Raw genomic sequence first — 21,585 nt, 5'->3', positions numbered from 1 at the left:
AAAACTTGCCTCGTACATCTACTCTAAACCTTGCCCCTCTCACCTTAAACCTATGCCCCCTAGTAATTGACCCCTCTACCCTGGGGAAAAGCCTCTGACTATCCACTCTGTCTATGCCCCTCATAATTTTGTATACCTCTATCAGGTCGCCCCTCAACCTCCTTCGTTCCAGTGAGAACAAACCGAGTTTATTCAATCGCTCCTCATAGCTTATGCCCTCCATACCAGGCAACATTCTGGTAAATCTCTTCTGCACCCTCTCTAAAGCCTCCACATCCTTCTGGTAGTGTGGCGACCAGAATTGAACACTATATTCCAAGTGTGGCCTAACTAAGGTTCTATACAGCTGCAACATGACTTGCCAATTCTTATACTCAATGCCCCGGCCAATGAAGGCAAGCATGCCGTATGCCTTCTTGACTACCTTCTCCACCTGTGTTGCCCCTTTCAATGACCTGTGGACCTGTACTCCGAGATCTCTTTGACTTTCAATACTCTTGAGGGTTCTACCATTCACTGTATATTCCCTACCTGCATTAGCTCTTCCAAAATGCATTACCTCACATTTGTCCGGATTAAACTCCATCTGCCATCTCTCCGCCCAAGTCTCCAGACAATCTAAATCCTGCTGTATCCTCAGACAGTCCTCATCGCTATCCGCAATTCCACCAACCTTTGTGTCGTCTGCAAACTTACTAATCAGACCAGTTACATTTTCCTCCAAATCATTTATATATACTACAAACAGCAAAGATCCAGCACTGATCCCTGTGGAACACCACTGGTCACAGCCCTCCAATTAGAAAAGCATCCCTCCATTGCTACCCTCTGCCTTCTATGGCCTAGCCAGTTCTGTATCCACCTTGCCAGTTCACCCCTGATCCCGTGTGACTTCACCTTTTGTACTAGTCTACCATGAGGGACCTTGTCAAAGGCCTTACTGAAGTCCATATAGACAACATCTACTGCCCTACCTGCATCAATCATCTTAGTGACCTCCTCGAAAAACTCTATCAAGTTAGTGAGACACGACCTCCCCTTCACAAAACCGTGCTGCCTCTCACTAATACGTCCTTTTGCTTCCAAATGGGAGTAGATCCTGTCTCGAAGAATTCTCTCCAGTAATTTCCCTACCACTGAAGTAAGGCTCACCGGCCTGTAGTTCCCGGGATTATCCTTGCTACCCTTCTTAAACAGAGGAACAACATTGGCTATTCTCCAGTGCTCCGGGACATCCCCTGAAGACAGCGAGGATCCAAAGATTTCTGTCAAGGCCTCAGCAATTTCCTCTCCAGCCTCCTTCAGTATTCTGGGGTAGATCCCATCAGGCCCTGGGGACTTATCTACCTTAATATTTTTTAAGACACCCAACACCTCGTCTTTTTGGATCACAATGTGACCCAGGCTATCTACACCCCCTTCTCCAGACTCAACATCTACCAATTCCTTCTCTTTGGTGAATACTGATGCAAAGTATTCATTTTGTACCTCGCCCATTTCCTCTGGCTCCGCACATAGATTCCCTTGCCTATCCTTCAGTGGGCCAACCCTTTCCCTGGCTACCCTCTTGCTTTTTATGTACGTGTAAAAAGCCTTGGGATTTTCCTTAACCCTATTTGCCAATGATTTTTCATGACCCCTTCTAGCCCTCCTGACTCCTTTCTTAAGTTCCTTCCTACTTTCCTTATATGCCACACAGGCTTCGTCTGTTCCCAGCATTTTAGCCCTGACAAATGCCTCCTTTTTCTTTTTGACGAAGCCTACAATATCACTCGTCATCCAAGGTTCCCGAAAATTGCCGTTTTTATCTTTCTTCCTCACAGGAACATGCCTGTCCTGTATTCCTTTCAACTGACACTTGAAAGCCTCCCACATGTCAGATGTTGATTTGCCCTCAAACATCCGCCCCCAATCTATGTTCTTCAGTTCTCGCCTAATATTGTTATAATTAGCCTTCCCCCAATTTAGCACATTCATCCTCGGACTACTCTTATCCTTGTCCACCAGTACTTTAAAACTTACTGAATTGTGGTCACTGTTACCGAAATGCTCCCCTACTGAAACATCTACCACCTGGCCGGGCTCATTCCCCAATACCAGGTCCAGTACCGCCCCTTCCCTAGTTGGACTGTTTACATATTGTTTTAAGAAGCCCTCCTGGATGTTCCTTACAAACTCCGCCCCGTCTAAGCCCCTGGCACTAAGTGAGTCCCAGTCAATATTGGGGAAGTTGAAGTCTCCCATCACCACAACCCTGTTGTTTTTACTCTTTTCCAAAATCTGTCTACCGATCTGCTCCTCTATCTCCCGCTGGCTGTTGGGAGGCCTGTAGTATACCCCCAACATTGTGACTGCACCCTTCTTATTCCTGATCTCTACCCATGTAGCCTCACTGCCCTCTGAGGTGTCCTCTCGCAGTATAGCTGTGATATTCTCCCGAACAAGTAGCGCAACTCCGCCTCCCCTTTTACATCCCCCTCTATCCCGCCTGAAACATCTAAATCCTGGAACGTTTAGCTGCCAATCCTGCCCTTCCCTCAACCAGGTCTCTGTAATGGCAACAACATCATAGTTCCAAGTAGTAATCCAAGCTCTAAGTTCATCTGCCTTACCCATAATGCTCCTTGCATTAAAACATATGCACTTCAGGCCACCAGACCCGCTGTGTTCAGCAACTTCTCCCCGTCTGCTCTGCCTCAGAGCCACACTGTCCCTATTCCCTCGTTCTCCCTCAATGCTCTCACCTTCTGACCTATTGCTCCCGTGCCCACCCCCCTGCCATACTAGTTTAAACCCTCCCGTGTGACACTAGCAAACCTCGCGGCCAGGATATTTATGCCTCTCCGGTTTAGATGCAACCCGTCCATCTTATACAGGTCACACCTGCCCCGGAAGAGCTCCCAGTGGTCCAGATAACGGAAACCCTCCCTCCTACACCAGCTGTTTAGCCACGTGTTTGTCTGCTCTATCTTCCTATTTCTAGCCTCACTGGCACGTGGCACAGGGAGTAATCCCGAGATTACAACCCTCGAGGTCCTGACTTTTAACTTTCTGCCTAGCTCCCTGAACTCCTGCTGCAGGACCTCATGCCCCTTCCTGCCTATGTCGTTAGTACCAATATGTACAACGACCTCTGCCTGTTTGCCCTCCCCCTTCAGGATTCCCTCTACCCGTTCGGAGACATCCTGGACCCTGGCACCAGGGAGGCAACATACCATCCTGGAGTCTCTTTCACGTCCACAGAAGCGCCTATCTGTGCCCCTGACTATAGAGTCCCCTATTACTATTACTCTTCTGCACTTTGACCCTCCCTTCTGAACATCAGAGCCAGCCGTGGTGCCACTGCTCTGGCTGCTGCTGTTTTCCCCTGATAGGCTATCCCCCCCGACAGTATCCAAAGGGGTATATCTGTTCGAGAGGGGGACAACCACAGGGGATTCCTGCACTGACTGCCTGCCCTTTCTGGTGGTCACCCATTTCTCTGCCTGCACCTTGGGTGTGACCACATTTACATAACTGCGATCTATGACGCTTTCCGCCACCTGCATGCTCCTAAGTGCATCCAATTGCTGCTCCAACCGAACCATGCGGTCTGTGAGGAGCTGCAGTTGGGTACACTTTCTGCAGATGAAGCCATCCGGGACGCTGGAAGCCTCCCGGACCTGCCACATCTCACAGTCAGAGCACAGCACCCCTCTAACTGACATTGCGTCAATTAATTAAAATTAAAATTTGTCTTTTTTTTTTTAAATACTTTTTTTTTTTAATTGCAAAGTTACTGTCAACTATCTGTTTCCTAGCACTAGATTTCTAATAGAAATGCGATAGCTAACTATAATACTCTCCGATCTCTGGCTTAGATATCCTCTAAATTATAATTAAGTTATTATGTTTAATTAGTTCCCAAATACTCAAATTTTTTTTTTTTAATTTAGGTTAGAATCCCAACCAGCCACTCAGGTCACAGCTTTTCTGTGATGTCACTTCAGTTTCCCCCCGACACACAATTTGAAAAAAGGTATAAAAGTAAAAATAACTTACTTACCCTCTGAGTGTCTGAGATGTTCTCAGGTTCTCTCGCTGACAGAGACTGCTCCTCCACCTCCGATCCTTGACCTGCACAATGCTAATAATATAATATGGCACTTAGCTTACACCAATGGGTCTTATTATTAGGTCGGTCTGTGTCTCGGTCTGTATCTTGGTCTCGGTCTGTGTCTCGGTGTCAGTCTGTGTGTCGGTCTGTGTCTCGGTGTCGGTCTGTGTCTCGGTGTCGGTCTGTGTCTCGGTGTCAGTCTGTGTCTCGGTCTGTGTCTCAGTGTCAGTCTGTGTCTCGGTGTCAGTCTGTGTCTCGGTCTGTGTCTCGGTGTCGGCCTGTGTCTCGGTGTCGGCCTGTGTCTCGGTGTCGGCCTGTGTCTCGGTGTCAATCTGTGTCTCGGTGTCAATCTGTGTCTCGGTCTGTGTCTCGGTGTCGGTCTGTGTCTCGGTGTCGGTCTATGTCTCGGTCTGTGTCTCGGTGTCGGTCTGTGTCTCAGTGTCAGTCTGTGTCTCGGTGTCGGTCTGTGTCTCGATGTCGGTCTGTGTCTCGGTGTCAGTCTGTGTCTCGGTCTGTGTCTCGGTGTCGGTCTGTGTCTCGGTGTCGGTTTGTATCTCGGTGTCGGTCTGTGTCTCGGTCTGTGTCTCGGTATCGGTCTCGGTGTCGGTCTGTGTCTCAGTGTCAGTCTGTATCTCGGTCTCGGTCTGTGTCTCGGTGTCAGTCTGTGTCTCGGTGTCGGTCTGTGTCTCGGTGTCGGTCTGTGTCTCGGTGTCGGCCTGTGTCTCGGTGTCGGCCTGTGTCTCGGTGTCGGCCTGTGTCTCGGTGTCAATCTGTGTCTTGGTCTGTGTCTCGGTGTCGGTCTGTGTCTCGGCCTGTGTCTCGGTGTCAGTCTGTGTCTCGGTCTGTGTCTCAGTGTCAGTCTGTGTCTCGGTGTCGGTCTGTGTCTCGGTGTCGGTCTGTGTCTCGGTCTGTGTCTCAGTGTCAGTCTGTGTCTCGGTCTGTGTCTCGGTGTCGGTCTGTGTCTCGGTGTCGGTCTGTGTCTCGGTGTCGGTCTGTGTCTCGGTGTCAGTCTGTGTCTCGGTCTGTGTCTCGGTGTCGGTCTGTGTCTCGGTCTGTGTCTCGTTGTCGGTCTGTGTCTCGGTGTCGGTCTGTGTCTCGGTGTCAGTCTGTGTCTCGGTCTGTGTCTCGGTGTCGGCCTGTGTCTCGGTGTCAGTCTGTGTCTCGGTGTCAGTCTGTGTCTCGGTGTCGGTCTGTGTCTCGGTGTCGGTCTGTGTCTCAGTGTCAGTCTGTGTCTCAGTGTCAGTCTGTATCTTGGTCTCGGTCTGTGTCTCGGTGTCGGTCTGTGTCTCGGTGTCGGTCTGTGACTCGGTGTCGGTCTGTGTCTCAGTGTCAGTCTGTATCTTGGTCTCGGTCTGTGTCTCGGTGTCAGTCTGTATCTCGGTGTCGGTCTGTGTCTCGGTGTCGGTCTGTGTCTCAGTGTCAGTCTGTATCTTGGTCTCGGTCTGTGTCTCGGTGTCAGTCTGTATCTCGGTGTCAGTCTGTATCTTGGTCTCGGTCTGTGTCTCGGTGTCAGTCTGTATCTCGGTGTCAGTCTGTATCTCGGTGTCAGTCTGTGTCTCGGTGTCGGTCTGTGTCTCGGTCTGTGTCTCGGTGTCGGTCTGTGTCTCGGTCTGTGTCTCGGTGTCGGTCTGTGTCTCGGTGTCGGTCTTTGTCTCGGTCTGTGTCTCGGTGTCGGTCTGTGTCTCGGTGTCGGTCTGTGTCTCGGTGTCGGTCTGTGTCTCGGTGTCGGTCTGTGTCTCGGTCTGTGTCTCGGTGTCGGTCTGTGTCTCGGTGTCGGCCTGTGTCTCGGTGTCGGCCTGTGTCTCGGTGTCAGTCTGTGTCTCGGTATCGGCCTGTGTCTCAGTGTCAGTCTGTGTCTCGGTGTCAGTCTGTGTCTCGGTGTCGGTCTGTGTCTCGGTCTGTGTCTCAGTGTCAGTCTGTGTCTCGGTGTCAGTCTGTGTCTCGGTGTCAGTCTGTGTCTCGGTCTGTGTCTCAGTGTCAGTCTGTGTCTCGGTGTCAGTCTGTGTCTCGGTGTCGGTCTGTGTCTCGGTGTCAGTCTGTGTCTCGGTGTCGGTCTGTGTCTCGGTGTCAGTCTGTGTCTCGGTGTCGGTCTGTGTCTCGGTGTCAGTCTGTGTCTCGGCCTGTGTCTCGGTGTCAGTCTGTGTCTCGGCCTGTGTCTCGGTGTCAGTCTGTGTCTCGGTGTCGGTCTGTGTCTCGGTCTGTGTCTCGGTGTCAGTCTGTGTCTCGGTCTGTGTCTCGGTGTCAGTCTGTGTCTCGGTGTCAGTCTGTGTCTCTGTGTCGGTCTGTCTCTCGGTGTCGGTCTGTGTCTCGGTGTCGGTCTGTGTCTCGGTGTCGGTCTGTGTCTCGGTGTCAGTCTGTATCTCGGTGTCGGTCTGTGTCTCAGTGTCAGTCTGTATCTCGGTGTCGGTCTGTGTCTCAGTGTCAGTCTGTATCTCGGTGTCGGTCTGTGTCTCGGTGTCAGTCTGTGTCTCAGTGTCGGTCTGTGTCTCGGTGTCAGTCTGTGTCTCGGTGTCGGTCTGTGTCTCAGTGTCAGTCTGTATCTCGGTCTCGGTCTGTGTCTCGGTGTCGGTCTGTATCTCGGTGTCGTGCTGTGTCTCGGTGTCGGTCTGTGTCTCGGTGTCAGTCTGTGTCTTGGTCTCGGTCTGTGTCTCGGTGTCAGTCTGTATCTCGGTGTCGGTCTGTGTCTCGGTGTCGGTCTGTGTCTCAGTGTCAGTCTGTGTCTCGGTGTCAGTCTGTATCTCGGTGTCAGTCTGTATCTCGGTGTCAGTCTGTATCTCGGTGTCAGTCTGTGTCTCGGTGTCAGTCTGTGTCTCGGTCTGTGTCTCAGTGTCAGTCTGTGTCTCGGTGTCGGTCTGTGTCTCGGTGTCGGTCTGTGTCTCGGTCTGTGTCTCGGTGTCGGTCTGTGTCTCGGCCTGTGTCTCGGTGTCGGCCTGTGTCTCGGTGTCGGCCTGTGTCTCGGTGTCGGCCTGTGTCTCGGTGTCAGTCTGTGTCTCGGTCTGTGTCTCGGTGTCAGTCTGTGTCTCGGTCTGTGTCTCAGTGTCAGTCTGTGTCTCGGTGTCAGTCTGTGTCTCGGTGTCAGTCTGTGTCTCAGTGTCAGTCTGTGTCTCGGTGTCGGTCTGTGTCTCGGTGTCAGTCTGTGTCTCGGTGTCAGTCTGTATCTCAGTGTCAGTCTGTATCTCGGTCTCGGTCTGTGTCTCGGTGTCAGTCTGTGTCTCGGTGTCAGTCTGTGTCTCGGTCTGTGTCTCGGTGTCAGTCTGTGTCTCGGTGTCGGTCTGTGTCTCGGTGTCAGTCTGTGTCTCGGTCTGTGTCTCTGTGTCGGTCTGTGTCTCGGTGTCAGTCTGTGTCTCGGTGTCGGTCTGTGTCTCGGTGTCGGTCTGTGTCTCGGTGTCGGTCTGTGTCTCGGTGTCTCGGTCTGTGTCTCGGTGTCGGTCTGTGTCTCGGTCTGTGTCTCGGTGTCAGTCTGTGTCTCGGTCTCGGTCTGTGTCTCGGTGTCGGTCTGTGTCTCGGTGTCTCAGTCTGTGTCTCGGTGTCGGTCTGTGTCTCGGTCTGTGTCTCGGTGTCAGTCTGTGTCTCGGTCTCGGTCTGTGTCTCGGTGTCAGTCTGTGTCTCGGTCTGTGTCTCGGTGTCGGTCTGTGTCTCGGTGTCGGTCTGTGTCTCGGTCTGTGTCTCGGTGTCGGTCTGTGTCTCGGTGTCAGTCTGTGTGTCGGTCTGTGTCTCGGTCTCGGTCTGTGTCTCGGTCTGTGTCTCGGTCTGTGTCTCAGTGTCAGTCTGTGTCTCGGTGTCAGTCTGTGTGTCGGTCTGTGTCTCGGTGTCAGTCTGTGTCTCGGTCTGTGTCTCGGTGTCGGTCTGTGTCTCAGTGTCAGTCTGTGTCTCGGCCTGTGTCTCGGTGTCAGTCTGTGTCTCGGTCTGTGTCTCGGTGTCGGTCTGTGTCTCGGTGTCGGTCTGTGTCTCGGTGTCGGTCTGTGTCTCGGCGTCGGTCTGTGTCTCGGTCTGTGTCTCGGTGTCGGCCTATGTCTCGGTCTGTGTCTCGGTGTCGGTCTGTGTCTCGGTGTCGGTCTGTGTCTCGGTGTCAGTCTGTGTCTCAGTCTGTGTCTCGGTGTCGGTCTGTGTCTCAGTGTCGGTCTGTGTCTCGGTGTCAGTCTGTGTCTCGGTGTCGGCCTGTGTCTCGGTGTCGGTCTGTGTCTCGGTGTCGGTCTGTGTCTCGGCGTCGGTCTGTGTCTCGGTGTCAGTCTGTGTCTCGGTGTCGGTCTGTGTCTCGGCGTCGGTCTGTGTCTCGGTGTCAGTCTGTGTCTCGGTCTGTGTCTCGGTGTCGGTCTGTGTCTCGGTGTCGGTCTGTGTCTCGGTCTGTGTCTCGGTGTCGGTCTGTGTCTCGGTGTCGGTCTGTGTCTCGGTGTCGGTCTGTGTCTCGGTCTGTGTCTCGGTGTCGGTCTGTGTCTCGGTGTCGGTCTGTGTCTCGGTGTCGGTCTGTGTCTCGGCGTCGGTCTGTGTCTCGGCGTCGGTCTGTGTCTCGGTGTCAGTCTGTGTCTCGGCCTGTGTCTCGGTGTCGGTCTGTGTCTCGGTGTCGGTCTGTGTCTCGGCGTCGGTCTGTGTCTCGGCGTCAGTCTGTGTCTCGGTCTGTGTCTCGGTGTCGGTCTGTGTCTCGGTGTCGGTCTGTGTCTCGGTCTGTGTCTCGGTGTCGGCCTATGTCTCGGTCTGTGTCTCGGTGTCGGTCTGTGTCTCGGTGTCGGCCTGTGTCTCGGTCTGTGTCTCGGTCTGTGTCTCGGTGTCAGTCTGTGTCTCGGTCTGTGTCTCGGTCTGTGTCTGTCTTGTTACAGTGCATCTGAACGTGTGACTGTATCTCACAGTCGGTGTAAAGGTCTTTGTTTATACAGATGTGCGTAAGGATGTCAGTCTGTGTCTATATATACATTGTGTACATATGTACATGTATGTCTATGTGCATTTGTTTTTGCTTGTGCAGAGGTGTGTGTGTGCATGTTTGAGCGATCATGCTCGTGTGTAAATCCACTTCTGTTTTTAGCTGTGCATATGTTTGTGTGCATGATAGTGGTGTGTGCAGGTGTGTACTTCACATGTGCATGCCTGTTCATATGTCAGTTTGAGTTTGTGCATGTGTAATATTTGTGTATGCGTGCATGTTCAACTGCACGTGCTTTTTCGCATGCTTCTGAGTTTGTGCGTCTGCTTGACGTGGACATGTACATGTGTCTGTATGCATGTATGTGCAATGAGATTTGTGTGTGTACATCTGTGTGAATGCTTGTACAGTCACTGGTATGCGTAAAAACCCATCTGGTTCACATATGTCCTTTAGGGAAGGAAATCTGCCGTCCTTACCCGGTCTGGCCTACATGTGACTCCAGACCCACAGCAATGTGGATGACTCTTAACTGCCCCTCAAGGACAATGAGGGTTTGGGCAATAGATACTGGATCACTGGCAACGCCCCGTGAACTAGTAAAACAAATGGCAGCCAATTTACACCAAGTACAATCCCAGATGACAGCAATGTGATGATGGTCAGATTATCTGTTTAAATTCTGTTGCTTTAGGTTAAATATTGGCCAGCACATCAGGGAGAAGTCTCCTGTTCGTGCCATGGGGGACTTTACACTCACCTGAGAGAAGCTGGGGCATTGGTCTGACATCTCATCCAACAAGCAAAACCTCTGACAGTGCGGCGCTCCCTCAATCCCTCCCCTCCCCTCTGACAGTGCGGCGCTCCCTCAATCCCTCCCCTCCCCTCTGACAGTGCGGCGCTCCCTCAATCCCTCCCATCCTACAGTGCAGCTCTCCCTCAATCCCACCCCTCCCCTCTGACAGCGCAGCTCTCTCTCAATCCCTCTGACAGTGCGGCGTTCCCTCAATCCCTCCCCTCCCCTCTGACAGTGCAGCTCTCTCTCAATCCCTCTGACAGTGCGGCGTTCCCTCAATCCCTCCCCTCCCCTCTGACAGCGCAGCTCTCTCTCAATCCCTCTGACAGTGCGGCGCTCCCTCAATCCCTCCCCTCCCCTCTGACATTGCGGCGCTCCCTCAATCCCTCCCATCCTACGTGCAGCTCTCCCTCAATCCCTCTGACAGTGCGGCGTTCCGTCAATCCCTCCCCTCCCCTCTGACAGTGCGGCACTCCCTCAATCCCTCCCCTCCCAGTTGGAGCTCTGATAACTATGAATCGATTGTCATTAAAAAAAATTGGTTCTCCCCCATCCCACTGCCCATACACAGCCACCATCAAATGCCTGGATAATGGATATCAGGCCTTGTAGAGAGGCAGCACATTGGACATCCAATGATGTCTTCACCGGTGTACATTCCAGTCGGAATCAGGAGCAGGAGAATCTCTGTTCGTTCCTCACCACTGACCCATTTCCACCTGCTTGCCTGTCCCACTCATCCAATCCCCTCACCATCACACTCGCACAACTCTCCCTCTGTCCCACCTCCATTCCCACCGTTCCGCTATAGCTTCCTGCCACGACTTATGTCACATTTACATTCATTGCAGTGAGTGAGGCCTGTGTAAATATTAAACCCAGTCGTCTTTCTTTAAGGAGACTCTGCATGCAGCTCACGTGAGCCCCTGACAACAAAGCCATTATGCAGCTACAGGCAAACCATGAATTACATTCCTGCCCTTTGCTCAATTCTCCCTCTCCTTACTACCCCCACCCCCCAGTGCCGGGGACTGAGGGGCAAAGTGCATGAGGAACTCCCTTATTTTCAATAGCATTCATAGCTGGGGGGGGTGGGGGGGTGGGGGGCGGGGGAGAGAGGGGACTTGACACTTTCTGAAGTTCGACTGGAGTTGTTGCCAGGAACAGAACCGAGGGCTGCACAGGAACTGAGAATGAGTCACTGATCTCTCGAGCTACAGCAGCGCAACTTTGCAATCATCCCAGTGAACTGGCAGTCTCTGCTTTAACCCTTAGCTAACAAGAGAGTGTTCAGCAGCAAGTTACAGACTGGAATCGAATTGGGGGAGGGTGGGTTACCTTGGGGAGTTTTAGACATAGAACAACAAATACCCAGGAGTGAATACAGGCAGGAAATGAATTGAGAAGTTCTGGTTGGTGTGTGTGTGGGGGGGGGGGGGGGGGGGGGGGGGCTGGTTTCTTTCCAGGAATGCAAATAGTAATTTGGCAGGACAGAGTTTAAGTATTGCTGAAAAAAGGGACATGTCGAAGCTTTCGGTCTTGAACTCATCAGGATCTAAGAACTAGGAGCAGGAGTAGGCCATCTGGCCCCTCGAGCCTGCTCCGCCATTCAATGAGATCATGGCTGATCTTTTGTGGACTCAGCTCCACTTTCTGGCCTGAACACCATAACCCTTAATCCCTTTATTCTTCAAAAAACTATCTATCTTTATCTTAAAAACATTTAATGAAGGAGCCTCTACTGCTTCACTGGGCAAGGAATTCCATAGATTCACAACACTTTGGGTGAAGAAGTTTGTCCTAAACTCAGTCCTAAATCTACTTCCTCTTATTTTGAGGCTATGCCCCCTAGTTCTGCTTTCACCCGCCAGTGGAAACAACCTGCCCGCATGTATCCTATCTATTCCCTTCATAATCTTATATGTTTCTATAAGATCCCCCCTCATCCTTCTAAATTCCAACATGTACAGTCCCAGTCTACTCAACCTCTCTTCGTAATCCAACCCCTTCAGCTCTGGGATTAACCTAGTGAATCTCTCTGCACACCCTCCAGTGCCAGCACGTCCTTTCTCAAGTAAGGAGACCAAAACTGAACACAATAATCCAGGTGTGGCCTCACTAACACCTTGTACAATTGCAGCATAACCTCCCTAGTCTTAAACTCCATCCCTCTAGCAATGAAGGACAAAATTCCATTTGCCTTCTTAATCACCTGTTGCACCTGTAAACCAACTTTTTGCGACTCATGCACTAGCACACCCGGGTCTCTGCACAGCAGCATGTTTTAATATTTTATTTAAATAATAATCCCTTTTGCTGTTATTCCTACCAAAATGGATAATCTCACATTTGTCAACATTGTATTCCATCTGCCAGACCCTAGCTCATTCACTTAGCCTATCCAAATCCCTCTGCAGACTTCCAGTATCCTCTGCACTTTTTGCTTTACCACTTATCTTAGTGTCGTCTGCAAACTTGGACACATTGTCCTTGGTCCCCAACTCCAAATCATCTATGTAAATTGTGAACAATTGTGGGCCTGGCTATATTTTGCAAGAATACTGATATCAGGACAAAATGTCAATTTATGCTGTATGATTGGTTAGCAAGTAGACTCTGATTGGTAGAGACATTGACAGGAAGGATGCACCAGGTGACTGACAATTAACTGCCAAGCACCAAGCAGCTTGACCCTGATTGGTCAAGGTAGTGCCCTGAAGAATGAGTTCGTGAATGGTTGTCACTTATTTGTTGAGCTGAAACAGGCACAATGTGTGTACGTGTTCTATCTGTCTGCAAAGGACAGGGCCGTGTGTATTAATCTATGCAGCTTCCAGAACACGCAGGTGCGCCACACAGTGAGCCCGACTGACCCTCTTAAATTGGTTATCAGTGTAAAATGCGGCGCACACAGGGATTATTTCTATTTTGTTTTTTTGTTAATTTTAGAGTACCCAATTCATTTTTTCCAATTCAGGGGCAATTTTAGCATGTTCAATCCACCGACGTTGCACATCTTTGGGTTGTGGGGGTGAGACCCACACAGTCACGGGGAGAATGTGCAAACTCCACACGAACAGTGACCCAGAGCCAGGATTGAACCCGGGATCTCAGCGCCGTGAGGCAGCAGTGCTAATCACTGCACCACCGTGCTGCCCCTCTGAGGGATTATTTATTGAATGTTGTCTAATCACTCAATCACATGAAATGTCGGACAGTGTGTTTTGAGTTTTGCATGCTCGGGCTGGTTGGGTACAGTGTGTATCTTGTCCGTTGCGAACAGCAACAGGGACATGCTGTTTGATGCAATCTGCCAGTCTTTCAGACATACATAATAATAATCTTTATTAGTGTCACAAGTAGGCTTACATTAACACTGCAATGAAGTTACTGTGAAAAGCCCCTAGTCGCCACATTCCAGCGCTTGTTCAGGTACACAAAGGGAGAATTCAGAATGTCCAATTCACCTAACAGCACGTCTTTCGGGACTTGTGGGAGGAAACCGGAGCACCCGGAGGAAACCCACGCAGACACGGGGAGAACGTGCAGATTCCGCACAGACAGTGACCCAAGCGGGAATCAAACACGGACCTTGGCGCTGTGAAGCAACAGTGCTAACGTGCCGCCCATCAGCTTACATACTGGCATGGAATTTCTATATCACATTACTTGTTTGCGTGATAGGCAGAAAGTCTTTGACTTGACGGCAGTATCCTGTTGGTGAAACAGCTGGCTTGATCTGTGCTCAAATTATTGAGATATCTTGCCCTTCCAGGGTAGACTGGGCACTTTCAAGACTGTTCCTCGCAGACAGAAAGAACATGTTACACACATTGCACCTGAAGTGACAGCCATTCACTGACTCATTCCACAGAGCAAAGCCATGACCAATCATGGTCAAACTATCTGCTTCAAATTTTACTTGCCAATTGACTGACAGTCACCTGGTGCATTCTCCATGGCAACACTTTGACCAATCAGAATCTTGTTGCCAACAAATCAGCACATAACTCTCAAAGTATAACTTCCTGTTTTTCCCTTATATCTGTCTTCTTGCAGAGTGTCCTGTCACTCCCCAACACCATGAGCTCTTATCTTGTGTGGTTACCTTTGAGGTGGCACTTAGCAAATGCCTTTCGGAAATCCAAGTGCACCACATCTACAGGTTCCCCTTTAACAAAAAACCTTTGTGTGGTATCAGCCGTTAAGTGGGCAGTGGTGTGGTGATAAGTTAATTGTTTGATTAGTTACCTAGTTTATGAAATCATTGTAGTCTGTGGCTGAGGACACATTTTGGTTCACTATGTAAAGTAACCTGAGTTCATCACCAAATTGCTGTTAGCAAATTACTGGTTGATCCACCTCCGAAAAGGGTTTCGGGATTGTGGTCAGTTGTAGCTAATTGACTTTGTCAGGTATAATGATCATGACCAATCTTATCTTTGTCCCACGTTTGTAGCTAAAGTCTTTCAAGAAACTTAAGCACATACTCTAGACTGACACTCCCAGTGTATTATTGACAGAGGCCTGCACTGTCAGAGGGTCAGTACTGAGGGAGTGCCACACTGTCAGAGGGTCAGCACTGAGGGAGTGCCGCACTGTCAGAGGGTCAGTACTGAGGGAGTGCCGCACTGTCAGAGTGTCAGTACTGAGGGAGTGCCGCACTGTCAGAGGGTCAGCACTGAGGGAGTGCCGCACTGTCAGAGGGTCAGTACTGAGGGAGTGCCGCACTGTCAGAGGGTCAGTACTGAGGGAGCGCCGCACTGTCAGAGGGTCAGTACTGAGGGAGTGCCGCACTGTCAGAGGGTCAGCACTGAGGGAGTGCCGCACTGTCAGAGGGTCAGTACCGAGGGAGTGCTGTTAAAATGAGGCCTCGGCTGCCATTACAGATGGAAGTATAAGATCATTATGGCTCTATTTTGAAGAAGAGACGGGGTGTTTACTCCATTCTCTCCCAACTACCATCACCAAAACCCTCAATTATCTGATCATTATTTGACTGCTGTGTGCGGGAGCTTGCTGTGCGCGGGAGCTTGCTGTGCACTGATGACTGCTGCATTCCCTCCATTCAAACCCTGACTGTGCTTTTAAAAGCCCTTCACTGACTAAAGAACTTTGAGACTAATGCCTGAGGTTGGGAAAGGTCCACTCGAAATGTAAATTCTATCGTTGTTTCCGCCCACCCGCCTCCGAGCTGGTGCACAGTAACACAACTCAGTCTTGCATCAGCCCACCCACTGCTGTTTCCAAGATTGCACAGTCCATTAGCAACAAGGCTTGGCTTCGTGTTATGGAAAAGAATGAGTAATATTGGCCATTTGGAAAGCTGCACACAATTCCCGGATCCAACCAGTGGCAGCTTGAGGGAATGAGTGAGGCTTCTGGAGAAACTGTGCACAACACATTAACTTGTTGAATACAGTGTGTCAGCCACTCTGTCACTCACACGAGAGCCTGGATTAATTCTGAAATGTGCAGTGTGCAGACATTGTCTTAAAACTGAAGTACTCGATTAAACCTGGAATATTAAACAGAATTAACCCTGTATGACACAATGTTAACCTCGGTATGATTAGTATTACTCTGAACAACACAGTATGGCCTTTTAAATGCCACAGTATTATCCCTGGAAGACATTCCTAATACTGTGAAATTCAGACCCTATAATATGTAGTGCGGACAGGTTTTTAAAATTTTTTATCTTGTTCTAAACATATTCAAAAATATAAAACATAAATAATCTGGGGAACCTTCTCCCCAACTCACAATTTTACAGTCTGTCCCAGTTTTTCTCCTTTTTCACCCCCCGCGACAAACAATTCCTCAAACATGGTCACGGACAATTCCCACCTTGCCTCAAAGCCCTCCACTGAACCCCTCAATTCAAACTTAATCTTCTCCAACCGGAGGAAGTCGTACAGGCCCCCCCGGCAATGGCCGTCACCCCCTGGCGCCGTTGGCGACCGCCATTCCAGCAGAATTCTTCGCTGGGCAACCGGAGAGGCGAAGGCCACGATATCGCCCTTCCTCCTCTCCGTGAGCTCCGACATTTTCGATACCCCAAAAATTGCCACCATAGGGTCCGGCCCGATCTCTACCCCCACAATCTTTGCTGGCGTCCCGAACACTACCGCTCAGTATCTCTCTAACTTCTCCCCCCCCCCCACCTCCCCGCCCCCAAAACATTAGTGCGTGGTTTGCTGTTCCTCGTCTGCCACCCCCTGGAAGACCCCACTCATTGTCGCCCGAGTCATGTGTACTCTCTATACCACCTTGAACTGTATCAAACTCATCCTCGCGTACGAGGAGGTCGAATTCACTCCACACTCCCCCCCCCCCCCCCCCCCACCTCTCTCTGAATGTCGTCCCCCCCCCCAATGAATGTCCTGTTATCCAGTGAGCTATAATTCTTCAACGGTTTACATTAAGACCAACTAAAATGTTATAACACCCAACTTGTGATTTTAAACCAAGTAAATGCTCACCTCTTATGTTAAAATACATCTTGAATTATCTCAGCATCGTTTAAAATGCAAGAATCGACGTTTTTCTTTCTGGTCTCGGCCTGGGACTTCACTGGGCGTTTGGAACTCTCACCAGTTTAGATTTCAGAACACTGGGGCCGATTCTCCGTCCCGGATGGGCCGAGCGGCCGCGCGGATATGACAGAGTCCCGCCGGCGCCGTTCACCCCTGGTTGCTGCCGGCGGGAACTCTGCGCGAACGGTCGTGGGGGTGGGGGAGGGCGGCTCCTTCACCGGGGGGGTGGGGGGGGTGCTCCGATGGGGTCTGGCCCGCGATCGGGGCCCACCGATCGGGGGGCCGGCCTCTTCCCCCACCCCCCCGGGCCTACTTCCCTGCCCGGCCGGCCCCTGAACACTGCCGCCAAGTTGAGTCGGGGCCGGCGCGCTGAAGAAGTCCCCCGTGCGTGAACCGCTCCAGCGCCGTGCTGGCCCCCTGTGGAGGACAGAATCGGTCGTACCCGGGCCCGGCTCGCGCCGTCGTGAAACGCGATGGCGTTCACGACGGCGCAAACACTTGGGCTCCATTTGGGGGAATCGCCCCCAATGCATTTATGTAGCACCTTTAACCTGCTCAAATTTTCCAAAGCTTCTTTCAAAACTACATTCATGGGGCATAAGGCGTTTGTTGCCCATCCCGAATTGCCCCCGAGAAGGTGATCGGGAGTTGCTCCATTGAATTCTGCTGTTCACATGGTGTAGGCACACCCGCTGTGCTGTTAGGGAGGGAGTTCCAGGATGTGGCCCCAGCGACGGTGAAGGAACACCGATATATTTCCAAGTCAGGATGGCAAGTGACTTGGAGGGAACCTCCAGGTGTTGCTGGTGCCATGTGTCTGCTGCCCTTGTCCTCGTAGGTGGTCGTGGGTTCAGAAGGTGCTGTCGAAGGAGCCTTGCTGAGTTCCCGCAGTGCATCTGCACAGAAATGTTGCCAAACAAAACATGACACTGAACCACAGGAGATACGAGGGCAGATGACCAACTGGTCAAAGGATGTTAGAGATTTTGGGACAGACCTGATGATTGGGTGACACAGTGGTTAGCACTGCTGTCTCACAGGGCCAGGGACCTGTGTTCAATTCCGTCCTAGGGTGACTGTCGGTGTAGGGGTTGCAATTTCTCCCCGTGTCTGCGTGGGTTTCCTCCGGGTGCTCCGGTTGCCTCCCACAGTCCAAAGATGTGTGGGTTAGGTGGATTGGCCGTGATCAATGTGCAGGGTTACGGGGATTGAGTGGGGGATGAGGGTGGGGTAGGGTGCTCTTTGTACCGTGTTGGAGACACTGTGATTAGAGGTACAGCTGGCTCCTGTGGGTTTGGTTCAACTGGAAAGAGACCTTGTTAAAAGACTATGCTGATCTACGTTAACATGAACTGTATCTGTTTGGGACCATTTAAACACTATTCATTTTACATCTGAGGCACTTTATTCAGCATTAGTTGAACCAAACAAGTCTGTCATTTCCAGCAAGCCATAAATGGATTTTTCAACTCCACTTTGCAAAGAGATTAATGATTAAACTGAAGCAGCAACTTAATCCATTACTAAGTATAATAATTGTACATTCAGTCAGTCACTAACTCAATAATCACACTGAGTCACTCATTTAATTATAAAATTGTTTGTGTGCAAAGTAATAATAAACCTCTTGGTCCTGATTTAGCAAAACCCAATCCTCACAATCGCCACACATCTTAACATCTACGGCAGTTCCTCCTCAGTGCTGACTCTTATTAATTAAATTCACCACAGGGCTGACTTTTTTAAATGATTAGAATCTACAAAAGTCACCCCTTTCACAGAGCAATCTTAGTGGAACATGTCTCCAAAATGTAGAGCTCACATAACAGATCTAAAAATGTTTTCTGGAAGTTACAGATTTGTTTTTTTGTGGAATTTCTATTCTGTAAATGAACAGGGAAAGCTGTGAGGGTAAATGGGTGTTGGAATGGCTAATCTTAGTGATATTTTTACATTTAGAATTGTTAGGTGCCCTACCCAGGAGGTGTGGAAGCGAAACCAGAGACTGTCCCTCACGCGGTGTCCCTCTGTCCTGTGATTAAACAGAGACCTTTGAATTCCCCAATTGAACAGGGAGTACTTGTGGGATTATCGATCTGTCTGGGGATGGGGCGTACTCTGTTAGAAGCTGTGTAATCCATTCTCCCATCTCTGCATCCTCATCGATTTGAGAGCAGGGTCTGAAGAAACTTTCTCGTTGGCTGTAGTTGATGAGTTGACTGAGTGAGAGAGTTAGTGTGTGAACCAACTGGGGGCGTCGAGCGTCAGGGGTCACAGTCTGAAGATCCGGGCTAGACCGTGCAGGACTGGGATGAGGGGAATCGTCTTCAACCAGAGAGTGGGGGTGACCTGTGGAATCCGGGGCCACGGGAAGCAGTTGAAGCCCAAACCCTTTACAAGAAGCAGTTAGATGTGGCACTTGGGGTGAAGGGATATGGGAGGGAAGGCAGGGTCACCGTGAATGGCAGAGCAGGCCCGAAGGGTTGAATGGCCTCCTGCTCCTATCATCTATGCTTCTCTCATCCAGATTGAGTGACCACGCTGATAACGATCACCTCGCCGTGAGGAAGAGGCAGAATTTCTCTGGGAAAGCCTGAGCTCAATGTTAGGTTTTGGAGAACTGTTGGGATAAATCCACCCCAATTCCACCCATTCCCCCCCCCCCCCCCCCCCCCCAAACGAATCTTCCACCCTCTCCCTAATAACACTCACCGCTTCTTCCTTAGTAACGGGGGATTTTTCAACTTCACGCCTCTGCTTAGTCATCAAACCTATCCTGTGAATCCCAATCACAGTGCAGATTATTGGGAAGAATGGAGGGTTTGAGATTTATCAATTTAATTTTCTCTCTCTGTGGGGATCCCTGGGAACGTTGGCGGTGTTGCGCTGTATCTAACTGAATGGGTGCAAAGGTGCCCTCAGAGCGCAGTTAGAAATCAGATCGAGACCCAGCCCATCCAGGGAAGGCAGATCTCCTTCTCGAAAGGACGCCCTGAAGTGGTTGTGTTCCGATGATGATCCAAATCCTGGACCAAGTTACCCCGACCAGCTTTATTCCGCAAATTCAAATAATCAAATGGCATTGGTGGGATTTCAATTCTCTGCTTCACTATTCCCAGTCCCTTTGTCACTATTCCCAGTCTCTAGATCTCTATTTCCAGAGTCTCGCTCACCTTTCCCAGTCTCGCTCACAATTCCCAGAGTCCCGGTCACAATTCCCAGTCTAGATCTCTATTTCCAGAGTCTCGCTCGCCTTTCCCAGTCTTGGTCACCATTCCCAGTCTTGGTCATAATTCCCAGAGTCCCGGTCACTATTCCTGGTCTCTCGGTCACTATTCCTGGTCTCTCGGTCACTATTCCCGGTCTCTCGGTCACTATTCCCGGTCTCTTAGGCACTATTTCCGGTCTCTCGATCACTATTCCGAGTCCCTGAGTCACTATCCCCATCTCAGTGTCAATATTCCTGGTCTCTGGGTCACTAGTCCCAGTGTCTCGGTCACTATTCCCGGTCTCTCGATCACTATTCCTGATCTCTGGGTCACTATTCCTGGTCACTGGGTCACTATTACCGGACTCAGGATTACTATTCCCGCTCTCTCTGTCACTATTCCCAATCTCAGCATCAATATTCCTGGTCTCTCGGTCACTATTCCCAGACGCTGGGTCAGTATTCCCAGTCTCAGTGTCAATATTCCCGGTCTCTCTGCTTCTCAAAGAACAAAGAAAATGTACAGCACAGGAACAGGCCCTTCGGCCCTCCAAGCCCGTGCTGACCATGCTGCCCAACTAAACTACAATCTTCTACACTCCCTGGGTCCGTATCCCTCTATTCCCATCCTATTCATGTATTTGTCAAGATGCCCCTTAAACATCACTATTGTCCCTGCTTCCACCACCACCTCCGGCAGCGAGTTCCAGGCACCCACTACCCTCTGTGTAAAAAAACTTGCCTCGTACATCTCCTCTAAACCTTGCCCCCTCACCTTAAACCTATGCCCCCTAGTAATTGACCCCTCTACCCTGGGGAAAAGCCTCTGACTATCCACTCTGTCTGTGCCCCTCATAATTTTGTAGACCTCTATCAGGTCGTCTTAGACTTACTCCCGCTCCTGACTGGTCACGGGCGAGGGAGATCCAGAGGTGGGGGATTGTTTGTGATGTTCACTCCCGCTGAGACAGATGACTATATCTCACTGCTAACGGCACACATTCAGCCTGGTAACTGTTAGATGTACAGACTCCACCAGATGTCTGAGCGTGTTCATAGTGTGTGTGCGTGTGTGTGTGTGTGTGTGCGTGTGTGTGTGTGCACGCAATGACTGGCGTCTATCTGTATAACACTGAAACATGTTTCCAGGACACTGATAGCGAGCATCTCGTTCCAGGTTAACAATGTTGGAGTCACTGGCACCTTGTTGCTTTGCTGGTTTGTACCACACCAGCTGCATTGACTCAGGGATGAAGCAACTGAGCAGAGGCTGGGCTTGGCAACGACACCTTCTCGGCAGTCAGTGTGTCGCCCTGGGTGCTTTCGGCTCTCTGCTGTTTGCTTCCTTTGCTGTGTCTGATTTGTGGGGTTGACGCGAGAGGGAAAACAATTTCACGGACCTGGGGCATGTGACTAGCTATCAGGCTCTCACACTTAACCCTTCAACATTCCTCTGTACAGATCTGAAGAAAGCTGAGCTCTGGAACTGAAGCAAACATTCCCCACAGTTAACAGAATGGAGCCAACGGTAAGTAAGTGGACTTTGTGCCCAAGGATGAGACAGGCATAAAATCCGTACAGTGGAGGAGGGGGCCATTCAGCCCATCGAGTCTGCACCGACCCGCTCCCCCACCCTATTAAGCGAGGTCACGCCACACTGATAAAGATGAGTTTGTTTTAATTCTCCTGTACGAATACAGCAACTTCCAGCCCCAGGATTGAACGTTGGTGGTTTCTGCTGGAGCTGCTCCCTGGACGGAATACTGTTGTGTTTGTAACTTCAGTCTGCAGTTTGAGTTGAAATGTGTCAGTCACTGACCCCTGTCTCCCAGCACACGTGTGTCACACACTCACTGAGAATGAGCTTTGACATTCCAGTAACTTTCTCCTGTCCCTCGACATTGCTCTCTCCTCTGATCTTTGCTCTATTTATTTGTTTGAATTTCCTAATCCGATGACGCTTTTGTCCTGTCATCATCACTGTAGGAATTGAGATGTGTCCCCTCTCAGTGCTCCGTACTATTGAACTCCGATCCCCTCTCATTGCCACCACCCTGTAATTGACAGCCTTAGAAAACACAAGCTTCC

General features: G+C 50.6%; 1 protein-coding gene across 5 annotated transcripts in view; it reads left to right on the top strand.

Annotated features, from left to right (window-relative positions):
* The window catches only part of sorbs3 (sorbin and SH3 domain containing 3), a 94,839-nt gene that overhangs the window by 15,311 nt on the left and 57,943 nt on the right, over positions 1–21,585 (top strand). For all 5 annotated transcript variants that reach the window (XM_072485537.1, XM_072485531.1, XM_072485532.1 and 2 more), the window contains exon 2: positions 20,959–21,025. In XM_072485537.1, the coding sequence (XP_072341638.1) occupies positions 21,014–21,025 (12 nt within the window). In that variant the 5' untranslated portion in view covers positions 20,959–21,013. The remainder of the gene's footprint in view (positions 1–20,958; positions 21,026–21,585) is intronic.

The sequence above is a fragment of the Scyliorhinus torazame genome, chromosome 20, assembly GCF_047496885.1.
Source record: "Scyliorhinus torazame isolate Kashiwa2021f chromosome 20, sScyTor2.1, whole genome shotgun sequence".
NCBI classification, from domain to species: Eukaryota; Metazoa; Chordata; class Chondrichthyes; order Carcharhiniformes; family Scyliorhinidae; genus Scyliorhinus; species Scyliorhinus torazame.
The sequence above is the reverse complement of the archived record's forward strand: the minus strand, read 5'-3'. Positions and strand labels throughout refer to the sequence as shown.